Here is a 16,166-nt window from a genome sequence, read left to right on the forward strand (position 1 = left end):
GGTTCTAGTGGTTCTGATGGTTCTGGTGGTTCTAGTGGTTCTAGTGGTTCTAGTGGTTCTGATGGTTCTGATGGTTCTAGTGGTTCTGATGGTTCTGGTGGTTCTAGTGGTTCTGATGGTTCTAGTGGTTCTAGTGGTTCTGATGGTTCTGGTGGTTCTAGTGGTTCTAGTGGTTCTAGTGGTTCTGATGGTTCTGATGGTTCTAGTGGTTCTGATGGTTCTGGTGGTTCTGGTGGTTCTGGTGGTTCTAGTGGTTCTGATGGTTCTGATGGTTCTAGTGGTTCTGGTGGTTCTGATGGTTCTAGTGGTTCTAGTGGTTCTAGTGGTTCTGGTGGTTCTAGTGGTTCTGATGGTTCTGATGGTTCTAGTGGTTCTGATGGTTCTGGTGGTTCTAGTGGTTCTGGTGGTTCTGATGGTTCTAGTGGTTCTAGTGGTTCTAGTGGTTCTGGTGGTTCTGGTGGTTCTGGTGGTTCTGGTGGTTCTGGTGGTTCTAGTGGTTCTAGTGGTTCTGATGGTTCTGATGGTTCTGGTGGTTCTAGTGGTTCTAGTGGTTCTGATGGTTCTGGTGGTTCTGGTGGTTCTGATGGTTCTGGTGGTTTTGGTGGTTCTAGTGGTTCTGGTGGTTTTGGTGGTTCTGGTGGTTCTGATGGTTCTAGTGGTTCTGGTGGTTCTAGTGGTTCTGGTGGTTCTGATGGTTCTAGTGGTTCTGGTGGTTCTGATGGTTCTGGTGGTTTTGGTGGTTCTAGTGGTTCTGGTGGTTTTGGTGGTTCTGGTGGTTCTGGTGGTTCTGGTGGTTCTGGTGGTTCTGGTGGTTTTGGTGGTTCTAGTGGTTCTGGTGGTTTTGGTGGTTCTGGTGGTTCTGATGGTTCTGGTGGTTCTAGTGGTTCTGGTGGTTCTGATGGTTCTAGTGGTTCTGATGGTTCTGATGGTTCTGGTGGTTCTGGTGGTTTTGGTGGTTCTAGTGGTTCTAGTGGTTCTGGTGGTTCTGATGGTTCTAGTGGTTCTGGTGGTTTTGGTGGTTCTAGTGGTTCTAGTGGTTCTGGTGGTTCTGATGGTTCTAGTGGTTTTGGTGGTTCTGGTGGTTCTGATGGTTCTAGTGGTTCTGGTGGTTTTGGTGGTTCTAGTGGTTCTAGTGGTTCTGATGGTTTTGGTGGTTCTGGTGGTTCTGATGGTTCTAGTGGTTCTGGTGGTTTTGGTGGTTCTAGTGGTTCTAGTGGTTCTGGTGGTTCTGATGGTTCTAGTGGTTCTGGTGGTTCTAGTGGTTCTGCTGGTTCTAGTGGTTCTAGTGGTTCTGGTGGTTCTGGTGGTTCTGGTGGTTCTAGTGGTTCTGGTGGTTCTGGTGGTTCTAGTGGTTCTGGTGGTTCTGGTGGTTCTGGTGGTTCTGATGGTTCTGGTGGTTCTGGTGGTTCTAGTGGTTCTGATGGTTCTAGTGGTTCTGGTGGTTCTGGTGGTTCTGATGGTTCTAGTGGTTCTGGTGGTTCTGATGGTTCTAGTGGTTCTGGTGGTTCTAGTGGTTCTGGTGGTTCTAGTGGTTCTAGTGGTTCTGCTGGTTCTGGTGGTTCTGATGGTTCTAGTGGTTCTGGTGGTTCTGGTGGTTCTGGTGGTTCTGGTGGTTCTGGTGGTTCTGGTGGTTCTGATGGTTCTAGTGGTTCTGGTGGTTCTGATGGTTCTGGTGGTTTTGGTGGTTCTAGTGGTTCTAGTGGTTCTGATGGTTTTGGTGGTTCTGGTGGTTCTGATGGTTCTAGTGGTTCTGGTGGTTCTGGTGGTTCTAGTGGTTCTAGTGGTTCTGGTGGTTCTGATGGTTCTAGTGGTTCTAGTGGTTCTGGTGGTTCTGGTGGTTCTGCTGGTTCTAGTGGTTCTAGTGGTTCTGCTGGTTCTGGTGGTTCTGATGGTTCTAGTGGTTCTGGTGGTTCTGGTGGTTCTAGTGGTTCTGGTGGTTCTGGTGGTTCTGGTGGTTCTGATGGTTCTGGTGGTTCTGATGGTTCTAGTGGTTCTGATGGTTCTAGTGGTTCTGGTGGTTCTGATGGTTCTAGTGGTTCTGATGGTTCTAGTGGTTCTAGTGGTTCTGGTGGTTCTGATGGTTCTGATGGTTCTAGTGGTTCTAGTGGTTCTGGTGGTTCTGGTGGTTCTGATGGTTCTGGTGGTTCTGATGGTTCTAGTGGTTCTGATGGTTCTAGTGGTTCTGGTGGTTCTGGTGGTTCTGATGGTTCTAGTGGTTCTGATGGTTCTAGTGGTTCTGATGGTTCTAGTGGTTCTGGTGGTTCTGATGGTTCTAGTGGTTCTGATGGTTCTAGTGGTTCTGGTGGTTCTGATGGTTCTAGTGGTTCTGATGGTTCTAGTGGTTCTGATGGCTCTAGTGGTTCTGGTGGTTCTGGTGGTTCTGGTGGTTCTGATGGTTCTAGTTCTGGTGGTTCTGATGGTTCTGGTGGTTCTGGTGGTTCTGGTGGTTCTGATGGTTCTGGTGGTTCTAGTGGTTCTGGTGGTTCTGGTGGTTCTGATGGTTCTGGTGGTTCTGGTGGTTCTGGTGGTTCTGATGGTTCTGGTGGTTCTGGTGGTTCTGATGGTTCTGGTGGTTCTGGTGGTTCTGGTGGTTCTGATGGTTCTGGTGGTTCTGGTGGTTCTGATGGTTCTGGTGGTTCTGATGGTTCTGGTGGTTCTGATGGTTCTAGTTCTGGTGGTTCTGATGGTTCTGGTGGTTCTGATGGTTCTGGTGGTTCTGGTGGTTCTGGTGGTTCTGATGGTTCTGGTGGTTCTGGTGGTTCTGGTGGTTCTGGTGGTTCTGATGGTTCTGGTGGTTCTGGTGGTTCTGGTGGTTCTGATGGTTCTGGTGGTTCTGGTGGTTCTGATGGTTCTGGTGGTTCTGGTGGTTCTGGTGGTTCTGATGGTTCTGGTGGTTCTGGTGGTTCTGATGGTTCTGGTGGTTCTGATGGTTCTGGTGGTTCTGGTGGTTCCTACAGTGTGGATGTTTTGCTGACCCAAACCCGGATCAGAACCGCAGCTCTGAGGAAACAAGGAGCCTGGATTCTTTGTGGTTCCTCCGTTTGGATCGGATTTTCTGAAAGTATTTTTTTAAATTTGGCTCCTTGCAGAGATGCTGGTTGTTTTATTAAATCTTTTTCTGTTTTCAGTGAAAAGTTTATTTCTGCTTTGAATCATGAATCCTTTGTGCTTAAAGTCTCTGAGGACGGAACCGTGTTGTAGAACCAAAACGTCCCCAAGAAAACAGAGAGCAGACCGCCAGGCTGACCGCCAGGCTGACGGCCAGGCTGACGGCCAGGCTGACGGCCAGGCTGACGGCCAGGCTGATGGCCAGGCTGACAGCCAGACCGCCAGGCTGACAGCCAGGCTGACGGCCAGGCTGACGGCCAGGCTGACTGCCAGACCGCCAGACTGACGGCCAGGCTGATGGCCAGGCTGACGGCCAGGCTGATGGCCAGGCTGACAGCCAGACCGCCAGGCTGATGGCCAGGCTGACAGCCAGACCGCCAGGCTGATGGCCAGGCTGACGGCCAGGCTGATGGCCAGGCTGACGGCCAGGCTGATGGCCAGGCTGACGGCCAGGCTGACGGCCAGGCTGACGGCCAGGCTGACGGCCAGGCTGACAGCCAGACCGCCAGGCTGACGGCCAGGCTGACGGCCAGGCTGACGGCCAGGCTGACGGCCAGGCTGACAGCCAGACGGCCAGGCTGACGGCCAGGCTGATGGCCAGGCTGACGGCCAGGCTGATGGCCAGGCTGATGGCCAGGCTGACAGCCAGACCGCCAGGCTGACGGCCAGGCTGACGGCCAGGCTGACGGCCAGGCTGACGGCCAGGCTGACAGCCAGACCGCCAGGCTGACGGCCAGGCTGACGGCCAGGCTGACGGCCAGGCTGACGGCCAGCTCCTGTGTTCCTGTAAACTGAAGACGTTCAGAGGAATCCTCCAGAGCAGATCTACTTTTCTCAAACATTGGATGGAAAATGAGAGGAAAAGCAGCCAAACTGCTGAAGCTCAAAGTAAAACCAGAAGAACAAAGCAGGTCTAAAACTTTTGCACAGCATGTAGGATAAAAACTGTCTTTGTCCTGAATGAGGGAAGACACAGAATTCACAGGCTGCTGTTTCCCTGAGTGTCCACTAGATGGCAGCACCTGTTTCTGAGCAGCAAATGGAAACTCTCTCCTGCTGAGAATCCAATAAAGATCCAAATCTCCGTTTCCCAGCAGACCGATGCCGACTCATCGTCCCGCAGCATCACTTTTACTCCGTGCCGTTACTATGAAGCATCTTCACTCCCAAACCGCAGCCAACATTTTGGTTTTACTGCCTCATAAAAACTCCTCCTAATGGCTAAAATCACAAGTCTGCTGCTTGCAAGCAGAACTTTGGTCTGACTGAGGAAGAGAAAGGAATATATTTATGTTAAAAAGCATTAGAAATGCCAGGCCTTGGCTCTCGGTGCGAATTTTGTCTGAAAAAGATGTAGAAAGAGCCTCTTTTATTTCCTGGGACATGACTTCACATCCTGCTGTAGGAAAAAGTGAGTCTCCTGCAAGCAGCCGCAGCCTCTTAAAACACAGAATAATGTGAGAGGAGAGTCCAGCGTTTCCCCAGGAGACCTGATTACTAAACTTCTCCATCTGGCGGCTCAGCAGCTGCTTCCAATCACCGCCTCTGACTACCGAAGCCGCTCTGCCTCACACCCACAGACTCCAAGCATAAACGCCTGATTATAAGCAGATAAACTCAAAGATTATCATCTGAATCTCTCCAAACATGCCGCCGTTCCCCAGACTGACAGGTTTCTCTGTGAACCAGATCCTTTCTGAGGACCAACAGTTTCTGACCCAATCGGTTCGTCTGACGGTGCATCGCCGTGTTTCCATCAACGTTTCTTTAAACACGTTTTAGGTATCGCACTAGAAAAGCCTCCTGGAAACGGAGAAAACAGAAATAACTGTCTAAATTACACAACAACGGTTTCATGTTTGCTTGATGTTGTTTTTGGCTTTTCTGAAAAACATTTCATTGGAAACTTTGCAGAATAAAATCTGATGTAGCGAATGTTCATGTCACACGGCTGACCAGCTGTTTCCTGTACGTCTCCAAACGGTCACCGCCTGTCCGATAGAAACCTCTCTGTGGTTCTGAGCCCAGGCTCAGGTCAGCGCCTGTCCGATAGAAACCTCTCTGTGGTTCTGAGCCCAGGCTCAGGTCAGCGCCTGTCCGATAGAAACCTCTCTGTGGTTCTGAGCCCAGGCTCAGGTCACCGCCTGTCCGATAGAAACCTCTCTGTGGTTCTGAGCCCAGGCTCAGGTCACCGCCTGTCCGATAGAAACCTCTCTGTGGTTCTGAGCCCAGGCTCAGGTCAGCGCCTGTCCGATAGAAACCTCTCTGTGGTTCTGAGCCAGGCTCAGGTCACCGCCTGTCCGATAGAAACCTCTCTGTGGTTCTGAGCCCAGGCTCAGGTCACCGCCTGTCCGATAGAAACCTCTCTGTGGTTCTGAGCCCAGGCTCAGGTCACCGCCTGTCCGATAGAAACCTCTCTGTGGTTCTGAGCCCAGGCTCAGGTCAGCGCCTGTCCGATAGAAACCTCTCTGTGGTTCTGAGCCCAGGCTCAGGTCAGCGCCTGTCCGATAGAAACCTCTCTGTGGTTCTGAGCCCAGGCTCAGGTCACCGCCTGTCCGATAGAAACCTCTCTGTGGTTCTGAGCCCAGGCTCAGGCCAACCAGCCTCCACTTGGTATCGACTTCCCAAAACTCTCAGACACTTTCAGGAAGCTGCAGGTTACTTTCTAGAGCCTTCTGTAGCTTCTGTAGGGATATTTTCTTGCTTCGACGCAGAACTAGCCAAACCAACACAACTTTCAGGAACCAGGTTGTTTTAAGTGGAGACTTGTATCGTGTGACTTTCCAGAACTTACAACATGTTGTAAAACTATTAGAATGAGATTCCTAAAACTGCAGGATGCTGTTTTATTTGGGACTTGCTGCCTTCCAGCTCTGAGTCTTTCTGCAGGAGGTTTTGTTAAACATCGGGGAAAATGTCCTGAAACGTACAGATGACTTTCTCTGAGACCAAGAGCTCCTCCTCTAAAAGTGCAAAGTTACTTCTGCTCACTTCTAATCCTTTTATAACGTATTTTCCAGGACCTGCAGCGTAGTTTTAGCGCTAGCTATGCTATAACTTGCTACTTCCTGGCAGTCACACGTTGCCTTCAGGAACAAAAGGAGAAGTTAGTTTAATTTATGGGACTTGAAAAGTTTCTTTTTCTCTTTTGCTTGGACTGTTGAAGATGCTTTGCTTCAGGGTTGTGGGTTGAATTATGACAGTAAATCTGAACAGAAATAATTAAAGACCAGAAACTCCTGAAGAGCCAAACTGAAGGCAGAAAATGAAAGTGAATATTTTCGTGTTTGGCTGGTGAGTGAAATGTTCTGGTGAGTGAAATGCTCGGCTCAGTTTGTCTGTTTCTCTGTTTCTCAGGTTCGTGGTAGTTTCACCTGAAGATGGGGTGGCAGCGCTTGTTGCCCCTGTGTCTCCTGCTGGGGGCGCTGTTCGCAGGACTCCATGCTCAGGACGGTAAGCTGAACCTTTTCTCCAAACAAACCCGTTTCCTCCCTTCAGCCAAGCTGACAAACAGTTGAGGATGAAAAGTTTAAATAAAAACTTGCAGGTGCTGCATTTCATGAAACTGAATGTGAATAAACTCAAACTGAAGTCGATAAAAACTCACTAGATCCACAAAGTCAAAGCTGGAAACATTCCTGGGAAAATCATCTTGTTTTTATTTAAACTTTAATGAATTTTCTGAGTTTGTAGTAAAGTTTTCCAACATGATCCATATTAGCTGATTGATTAGATGATTGGATAATTCTGCCCTCTCGAAAAGAGCAGAGTGAAAAGCTGAGCAGATCAGTTTAATGTGAACATTGTCCGATAACAAACACACCAGTGTCTTTTCTCGGTCTTCTGTCCTCTGAAGACTGTGCACGAGGCGCGGCAGCCGATGTGTACTTTCTAGTGGATTCGTCGTGGAGCATGGGGCCGGAGAACTTTGACCTGATCAGATCGTTTCTGTACAGCCTGATAAAATCGCTGCACCAGGTTGGAGGAGGGAGGTTTAAGTTCGCCCTCACCCAGTACAATAGCAGGCCCCGAACCGAGTTCCACCTCAACACCTACCCAACGGCGCCGGACGTCCTGGCACACGTCAAGGCCATGCCGCACCTCGGCGGCGGCACCCGGACCGGCCTGGGCCTGGACTTCCTGATCCGAACACACCTGACGTCTGCGGCGGGGAGCCGCGCGGCCGACGGGGCGGCCCAGGTGGTGCTGGTGCTGACCGACGGGCGCTCGCAGGACGACGTGGCCGAGCCGGCCCAGGCGCTGCGCATGGCGGGCGTGGAGGTGTTTGCGGTCGGCGTTCAGGACGCGGTGGACTGGGAGCTCAGAGAGCTGGCCGGCCAGCCACAGGAAACTCACATGTTCAGTGTGGACTCCTTCCTCAAGTTGCGGGATATAATTCAAGATTTGGTAGTGAGTGTGTGTGGTGCAGTGACCCGGGTGGGGGGCCCTCCGCTGGCCAACGAGGCCCCGGTGGCTGGACGAGGGACAGGTAACCAACGGTCCCACCTCAACTACCACACTAACCTGCCCACATGTGCAGGAAGAAGCTGCTGCTGAGATCAGGAACCTCCTATTAACAGTTTTTAATTCGGTTTCAGCACCATAACTTTTCCACCTGCAACATTAACCTGACGCCGAGTGCAACTCCTCCTGTCCTGGTGCTAACAGGTTATTTCTGCAACTAACAGTAACTTTACAGAGTTTACATGACGTGTTTTGGAAATTACTGGGTAATTTTCCAAAACTGACAGAATAATTCCCAAACTACAGCTTCCCGTCTCAGAGGAACGGAGCTGAAGTGACTTCAGCGTCATTGTAGCCGAACTCACAACGACTTTAAACGAAGTCACCGGTTCCTGTACCGGAGCCGACAGAACCAACAGAACCAGCTGGTGCTTTGGAACTTATACTGAACTATGATCGGAAACCGTTCGCAAAATTACACAAACAGCCACATAAGAGGAAGAAGTTGGGTGTCAAAGTCATATTAAAGATCTTAATTCTTTCATAAATGTCACAGACTCAAACTACTTTGTTTGAAACTAAACATGTAATTAGTAAGCCAACCACCTATTTGGCTTCAAACTAAATATTTAGTTTGTATCCAAATATTAAGCAAGTAGCTAATTGTTGGTAATGCTGGTTGAAAAATGAAAACCAGAGTCAATCTGAATCAAATCTGATTCGTCGTCACTGACATGAACAAAATTTTAGTCGGGATTTTTAGCAAGAAAGTGAGTTTGAAGGAGAATCTGCTGGAGGAAATGATCAGATGAAACGTTAAACAGTTTACCTGAAACTAGAAGAGAAAGGAGTGGAGGACTAATCCCTGTGGTGCGCCACAAACAGCTCGACTGCTTGTTGACAAAGTTTCAGTTTGGAGATCATAAACAGCGAAACAGATTTTTAAACTCCTCAGATTAACACAACTTAATCTGACCAACCTGCAGACGGAAGCCTGATTTCCTGGATGCTTTTACTTTGAAAACGCCCCAACCTGAAATCATGGAGCTTCTAACCAAAGCTAACCACGCACCACTGCTTATGTGTCCTGCACATGTTTGTCTGTCTTTATCAGCCACGATGTCTCTGTGAAACATGTTCAGGAAATGAAACAGCTATGAACCTGGCAGGAACCGACCCTGACCTGCTGCAGTACTGGACCTGGCCAGTAGAGGGGGGAGTTCAGTAAATCAGAGGAAAGGTGATTCTGAACAAAGCATCACCTGAACCAATGAGGTCTGAATATATGAGACTGAAGGTGCTGCAGCAGGAAGCAGGGGCGACCACAGGTTCATGACTGGTCAGCTCACCTCAGGTCTGTAACAAGAGTCTGCATGAGAGGCTGAACGCAACGGAGCTCTCCTCACGGCAGGTTACCTCATTACAGGTTACCTCATTACAGGTTACCTCATTACAGGTTACCTCATTATAGGTTACCTCATTACAGGTTACCTCACGACAGGTTAACCCAGGACAGGTTAACCGAGGACAGGTTACCCCAGGACAGGTTACCTCATTACAGGTTACCTCATTACAGGTTACCTCATTACAGGTTACCTCATTACAGGTTACCTCATTACAGGTTACCTCACGACAGGTTACCCCAGGACAGGTTACCTCATTACAGGTTACCTCATTACAGGTTACCTCATTACAGGTTACCTCACGACAGGTTACCTCAGGACAGGTTACCTCATTACAGGTTACCTCATTACAGGTTAACTCACGACAGGTTACCTCTGGACAGGTTACCTCATTACAGGTTACCTCATTACAGGTTAACCGAGGACAGGTTAACCGAGGACAGGTTACCTCATGACAGGTTACTTCATGACAGGTTACCTCATAACAGGTTACCTTATGACACGTTACCTCATTACAGGTTACCCCAGGACAGGTTAACCCAGGACAAGTTACCCCATGACAGGTTACCCCATGACAGGTTACCCCAGGACAGGTTACCCCATGACAGGTTACCCCAGGACAGGTTACCTCATGACAGGTTACCCCATGACACGTTACCTCATGACAGGTTACCTCATGACAGGTTACCTTATGACAGGTTACCTCACGACAGGTTACCCCAGGACAGGTTACCTCAGGACAGGTTACCCCAGGACAGGTTACCTCAGAACAGGTTACCCCAGGACAGGTTACCTCAGGACAGGTTACCTCAGGACAGGTTACCTCATTACAGGTTACCCCAGGACAGGTTACCTCATTACAGGTTACCTCATTACAGGTTACCTCATTACAGGTTACCTCATTACAGGTTACCTCACGACAGGTTACCCCAGGACAGGTTACCTCATTACAGGTTACCTCATTACAGGTTACCTCACGACAGGTTACCTCAGGACAGGTTACCTCATTACAGGTTACCTCATGACAGGTTACTTCATGACAGGTTACCTCATAACAGGTTACCTTATGACACGTTACCTCATTACAGGTTACCCCAGGACAGGTTAACCCAGGACAAGTTACCCCATGACAGGTTACCCCATGACAGGTTACCCCAGGACAGGTTACCCCATGACAGGTTACCCCAGGACAGGTTACCTCATGACAGGTTGCCCCATGACACGTTACCTCATGACAGGTTACCTCATGACAGGTTACCTTATGACATGTTACCTCACGACAGGTTACCCCAGGACAGGTTACCTCAGGACAGGTTACCCCAGGACAGGTTACCTCAGAACAGGTTACCCCAGGACAGGTTACCTCAGAACAGGTTACCTCAGGACAGGTTACCTCACGACAGGTTACCTCACGACAGGTTAACCGAGGACAGGTTACCTCATGACAGGTTACCTCATAACAGGTTACCTTATGACACGTTACCTCATGACAGGTTACCTCATGACAGGTTACTTCATGACAGGTTACCTCATAACAGGTTACCTCATGACAGGTTACTCCAGAACAAAGGGAGAAAGTTTCACACAGGCTGATGTTAAAATCCTCTGAATATCAGAGCTTTTGGCAGCTGCCATCTGAAAGCCAAAATGGATAAAAAATATCTGGCGTTTAATAAAGTCACATAATAATAACAACATGTTTAATGAACAATATTCTAGTTGAGATGAAACGTGTTTCGAACAGCTCAGGTGTGAGTTTCCACAGACGGTGCACCTCAGAGCGTCGTTAGGAAACCTGTAAAACACTTTATGTTGTAGTTGTGTAGCTTTACACATCAATCTGTGGGCAGGGATGTTCATCGCCATGGAAACAGCTAAACAAACGGAGAAACTGGCAGGTGGCCTGCAGGAATCCTCCTTGGTTCAGCCTACATGCAGTATGATGTTCTGTTGATTCATTCACTCTGGATGTTTCGTCACACATGCAGTGATTTTCTAACTCGGTTGATGTCTTTGTCTCACTAGATTATTTACTTTCACTATTTCCATTTGTTCTGTTTTTTCTCTTTCTCTCCTTAAAGCACCAGATTCATCTGACCTAATATTCTTAATTGATGGATCACTGAACGTTGGAGCAGCTAACTTCCCCTATGTGCGTGATTTGGTTACGAGAATCGTTGAGCGCCTGTCTGTGGGCAGGGACGGCATTAGGGTGGCCTTGGTCCAGTACAACGCCGACCCACAAATAAAGTTCTATCTGAATAGCTATTATGAGAAGTCGTCGGTCCTGGAGGCGGTGAAGGGCCTGAGCTTCTCGGGCGATGATGAGTCCAACCTGGGGGCGGCCCTGGAGGAGGTGGCTGACAGCCTGCTGGGCGAGTCGGCCGGAGGCCGGGCAGAGGAGGGCGCGCCCCAGGTTTTGGTGGTCATCAGTGCCGGAGCGTCCAGTGACGACACCGGCGCCGGCCACCGGGCCCTCATCAGGGCCGGCGTGGTCACTTTAGGGGTGGCGGTCGGTGCCGATGCTGCTGCAGAGCTGGAAGAGGTGGCCACAGATAAAAGCTTTGTGCTGAAAGCTGACAGTTTCAGAGATCTGACCTCCGCTGATGATAATCTCTATGGCTACATTAACGGCTTGGCGACGCGCTCCATTATATTTCAGAATGAATTCACTGAAGGTATGTAACTTCTCCTGGTGTTGGTGGGTTGGGAGGGTTTCATGAACTGTTTGACACATTCAGGTAGGTTTAGATGAATAATGTCAGGAGGTCAGTCATTCTGCTGCTGAAGCTTTTTAACATCCGTTCACGACTGCAGAATATTTCAAGGTAGCATCACTTCTGTTATTTCCACATTAAGTTCACATAGCGATCAGCTATGGACAGAAACTGGTGACAGCATGATGTCACTTCCTGTTTTCTGACTGCAGACAGGACAGCTGAGAAGGTTTAAAGGCATCTGTTGCTCATGTGACCAGGTAGAATAAAAGTATCCTTTATCGGTCAAACACTGGAAAAATTCATCAAAATATGAGTAATAATAAGTAACAAGACGAGTAACAATATGGAACAAGATTAAAACACAAAAATACTCTAGTTATCAGAAATACATCAGACTAAAGGTACAACTCAGACTTCCCTTAAATTAGATGGAGAAAATGAGCATTTTCAGACTCAGAAGTCAGATTATTTACAACAGTGCAGAAAAACAGAAATATTTAAAACGAATGAAGCTGCAAACACAGCAGGGATGTAAACTTTGAAAGGCCTGCATTCAACTGGTGAGCTTCAGTATGAACACATGAATCTAAACCAGTTCAGCCTTCACCAGTGAGGAAGAGGAGGATGAATCTTCAGCTCACAAACCCAAACATTCAGACACAAAGTGCCATCAGTTCATGAGCTACGGGGATAAATTAATACCAACAAAGAGGCAGAGCTGCTGCGCTGCTGCTAAAACGCTAATTGGCCATTTAGCACTTTTGCTAACACTGTAAACGTTTAACACACTAAAGTTAATTATACAGATAAATTAAAAAGCACTAATTTGCTTTGCTGTTTTATAAACTTTCAGCTGAATAAAGTTCAAAATCTGTATTAAAGTTTGGATTATATTAAGAATTCAAGTAATTTGATTATAATCAGGCTTTTAATTTGAAGTGCCTGAAGACTGTAGTTCTGTTTCCTCCCAATAACCATTTTAAACAATAAACATACGGGAACAAATAAAATAGAGAACAATATATAACAACAATAAGAGCATTATGAAACATTTATATGATCTCAAAATTACATTCATTTTTTAATGCTTGTAGTTTTAATGGCAGATAGAATTTGAGTGGCTTCAGCATTTAAACTTGATTTTAAGAAGGCTAAAGATATTAAAATACAATAAAATCTGTAAATTGCAGATGTTTGGAGGTGTTAGTAAAAAAGTTAAGATATAAAAGTTCTGCCTCACATCTGTAGATCAACATTTATTCAGTTTTTCCTGTTTACAGTCGTAACGGTTGGAGAACGAGACATCGTCTTCCTGATCGACAGCACGATGGGGACGGCGGTCATCAACACGGTGCGGGAATACATCCGGCGCTTCGTCAGCACCAAGGAAATCGGTCCGAACGCGGTCCAAGTGGGCATCGCCCAGTTCGCCACCGACACCAGGCTGGTCATGGACCTGCAGGCCCATTCCACCAAAGAGTCGCTGCTCGGCGGTTTGGCGGCCATCAGGCCCAGACCGGGACAGACCATCAACATCGGAGCCGCCTTGGACTTTGTGCGGCTGAACATGCTGAGGCCTGAGAAGGGCAGCCGCCTGAGCCGCCGCGTTCCTCAGCTGCTGCTGCTGATTGTCAGCAAGCGGTCCAGCGACAGCGTGGCGGGTCCGGCTCAGGCCCTGCAGAACCTGGGCGTTCTGGCGCTGGCCGCGGGCTCCAGGGCCGCCGCCGAGGATGAGCTGAAACAGATCGCCTTTCCCGACAGCATGGTGTTCATGGCAAAGGACTTCAGACAACTGTTCCGCAACGCCAGGGAGATAACCGATGCCCTCTCAACGCTTTCTGGGACGATGGGGGGTGAAGGTCCCACTGATTCAGGTCATTCCTCATGTTACTAACCGCCTTCCCAAAATTGGTCAATTAGCAAAACCTGTAACATCCAGGCAATAAAGATTAAACAAAAGGCACATTGAAGCATTAACACTTGGACCAAATTCACTTGGGTGGATCTGGATGGTGGTTTTCCAGTTTCAACAAATCCCTCTTACTTTGAAGAAACTAAACCCCAAATCCACTTTTCTTTGCAGATATGCTGACTAAATTGGCCCTTCAGGGTTATATCTTCATCTTTCTGTGCAACTTGGGCCATTTTTAAAAAACCTTTCCGGTTCGTTCAGACGGTCCAGTTTGGTTGATGTCACCTCAGCCCCATAAAATATTAGATTTCATGATTTGCCCCCTGGTGGCGTTCCTCCGCTTCATGTGTGATTGATTAGCAATATGGACACGGAGAGGAACGGGTCCGCCCTGCTGCGACGGACCGACTGCAGCAGCTGGACCCTGCAGCTGCTGCAGCAGCTGGACCCTGCAGCAGCTGCAGCAGCTGGACCCGCAGCAGCTGGACCCGCAGCAGCTGGACCCGCAGCTGCAGCAGCTGGACCCGCAGCAGCTGGACCCGCAGCTGCAGCAGCTGGACCCGCAGCAGCTGGACCCGCAGCTGCAGCAGCTGGACCCGCAGCTGCAGCAGCTGGACCCGCAGCTGCAGCAGCTGGACCCTGCAGCAGCTGCAGCAGCTGGACCCGCAGCAGCTGGACCCGCAGCAGCAGCAGCTGGACCCGCAGCTGCAGCTGCAGAGTCTCTGTTGTTTTCATGTGTTTTTGCCGTAAGTCTCCAGTAACAGAAAATATTTGTCGCCAATCACTTTAGTGAAAATAGTTGCTAAACATAAGCTGGTACCAGTGCTTCCCCTCCTCCGGACCACTGCCACACTGACCCATCTCTCATCTCCACTCCTGACCCCTCAATGTGTCTTGGCTCCGCCCACTTTGGTGGAGCTTTTATTTGTTGCCTGCGTTTTCACAGGGGGTTTATAGTTACACTTTAAAATGACAAATCTACACGCATTTCAATTCAACAAATTTTATTCATATTGCATCAAATTTATTAGAGAAAAGGTCACGACACCACTGAGGACCACAACTACTCACAAGTGGTATAAATGGTTTAAAAGTTGCTGATACCAAAAGCTAGTTAAGTTGCCCTGAAATAACATTTGTGTTTTTGTGCTTTCCTTTAGTGGTGATCACCACGGTGCAGACGCAGAGAGTGTTTCGAGACATCGTGTTCCTTGTGGACGGGTCAAACTACGTGGGGAGCAACAACCTGCCATTTGTGAGAGACTTCATGATCAACATCATCAATCAGCTGAACATCAGTCCTGAGCAGGTCCAGATTGGACTCATGCAGTTCGCGGAGCGGCCGAGGATTGAATTTTACCTGAACACCTACAACAACAAGAGAGACGTCGTGGACAAAATCTCTCAACTCAGGCTGACTGGAGGCTCGGTGCTGAACACTGGAGCTGCCATGAATTACGCCTTGAACAACATGTTCCAGACATCAGCTGGGTCACGCAAACTGCAGAACGCCGTGCAGGTGCTGATCCTGATCACTGGTGGCCCCCTGCAGGATGACGCTGGCAGCGAGGCTGACAGATTGGCTTTGGGAAATGTTTTGACTTTTACAGTGAGTTCTGGCCAAGCTGACCAAGGAGAAATGGAAAAGATTGCCTTTATTCCCAGCCTGGCCTATCACAAACAGAGATTCTCTGAGTTACCAGCCTTGGCCGATGATATCATGCCGAATCTAATAACTGTGGTTGGTGACACAGTAGTTGATCAAACAGGTTCGTCTCCAAATGTTCTTCTTTTAACATTGAAAAAATGGAATGAATGCAAAACGCTTCGGCTAACTGGCTTCTTCTCCTTCCCGCAGAGGTTGTTATTACTGGAAGTGAACGAGATGTTGCCTTCCTGATTGATGGGACTGACGGTGTTCGAGGAGACTTTCCCTACATCCGGGACTTTATCCTTAATGTGATTGAACCACTTGACATTGGGTTCGACAAAGTACGCGTCTCTGTGGTTCAGCACAGTGAGAAACCCACCCCGGTCTTCTACCTCAACACTTATCAAACCAAACAGGAGGTGATAAGAGCTATTCAGGGGATGGATCTGGCTGGTGGACGCAGCCTGAACACAGGAGCCGCTCTGAGATACATGAAGGCCACCGTCATGTCTGACAGCAACGGCAGCCGCGCTGCTCAAAACGTCCCTCAGTTTCTGATTGTTTTGGCTGCAGACAGATCCATGGATAGCGTAAAGGAACCTGCTGGGGAACTGAAGACGGACGGAGTTGTACCGTTTGGTGTCGGTGTCAAGAATGCAGACAAGAAGCAGATTGAGGCCATAGCGCACAACCCTTCGTTTGCTTTCAATGTGAAGGAGTTCAGGGAACTGGAACCCATACCACTGAGGATCAACACCTATGTTTCCCTGCCGAAGGACCAGCTTGAAGCCACCCTGCAGCAAGGTAAGACAGACAACCTTTCCTTCTTGGTGCGATGAAGCTGCTGTATGGAACGCTGCTTTTTTTCTCATGTTTTGCTGCTTGACCAGAATAACTGAACTTTATCT

General features: G+C 48.7%; 1 protein-coding gene across 11 annotated transcripts in view; it reads left to right on the forward strand.

Annotated features, from left to right (window-relative positions):
- col6a3 (collagen, type VI, alpha 3) overlaps positions 1-16,166 on the forward strand; it is a 71,315-nt gene that overhangs the window by 4,805 nt on the left and 50,344 nt on the right. For 9 of the 11 annotated variants that reach the window (XM_081604809.1, XM_081604810.1, XM_081604812.1 and 6 more), the window contains exons 2-7: positions 6,466-6,561; positions 6,965-7,597; positions 11,057-11,653; positions 12,976-13,569; positions 14,768-15,376; positions 15,466-16,062. In XM_081604809.1, the coding sequence (XP_081460935.1) occupies positions 6,489-6,561; positions 6,965-7,597; positions 11,057-11,653; positions 12,976-13,569; positions 14,768-15,376; positions 15,466-16,062 (3,103 nt within the window). In that variant the 5' untranslated portion in view covers positions 6,466-6,488. The remainder of the gene's footprint in view (positions 1-6,465; positions 6,562-6,964; positions 7,598-11,056; positions 11,654-12,975; positions 13,570-14,767; positions 15,377-15,465; positions 16,063-16,166) is intronic. The other 2 variants (XM_081604819.1, XM_081604820.1) reach the window with 2 other exon arrangements.

Source organism: Poecilia reticulata, chromosome 2, assembly GCF_904066995.2.
Source record: "Poecilia reticulata chromosome 2, P_reticulata-male-v2, whole genome shotgun sequence".
Classification (NCBI taxonomy): domain Eukaryota; kingdom Metazoa; phylum Chordata; class Actinopteri; order Cyprinodontiformes; family Poeciliidae; genus Poecilia; species Poecilia reticulata.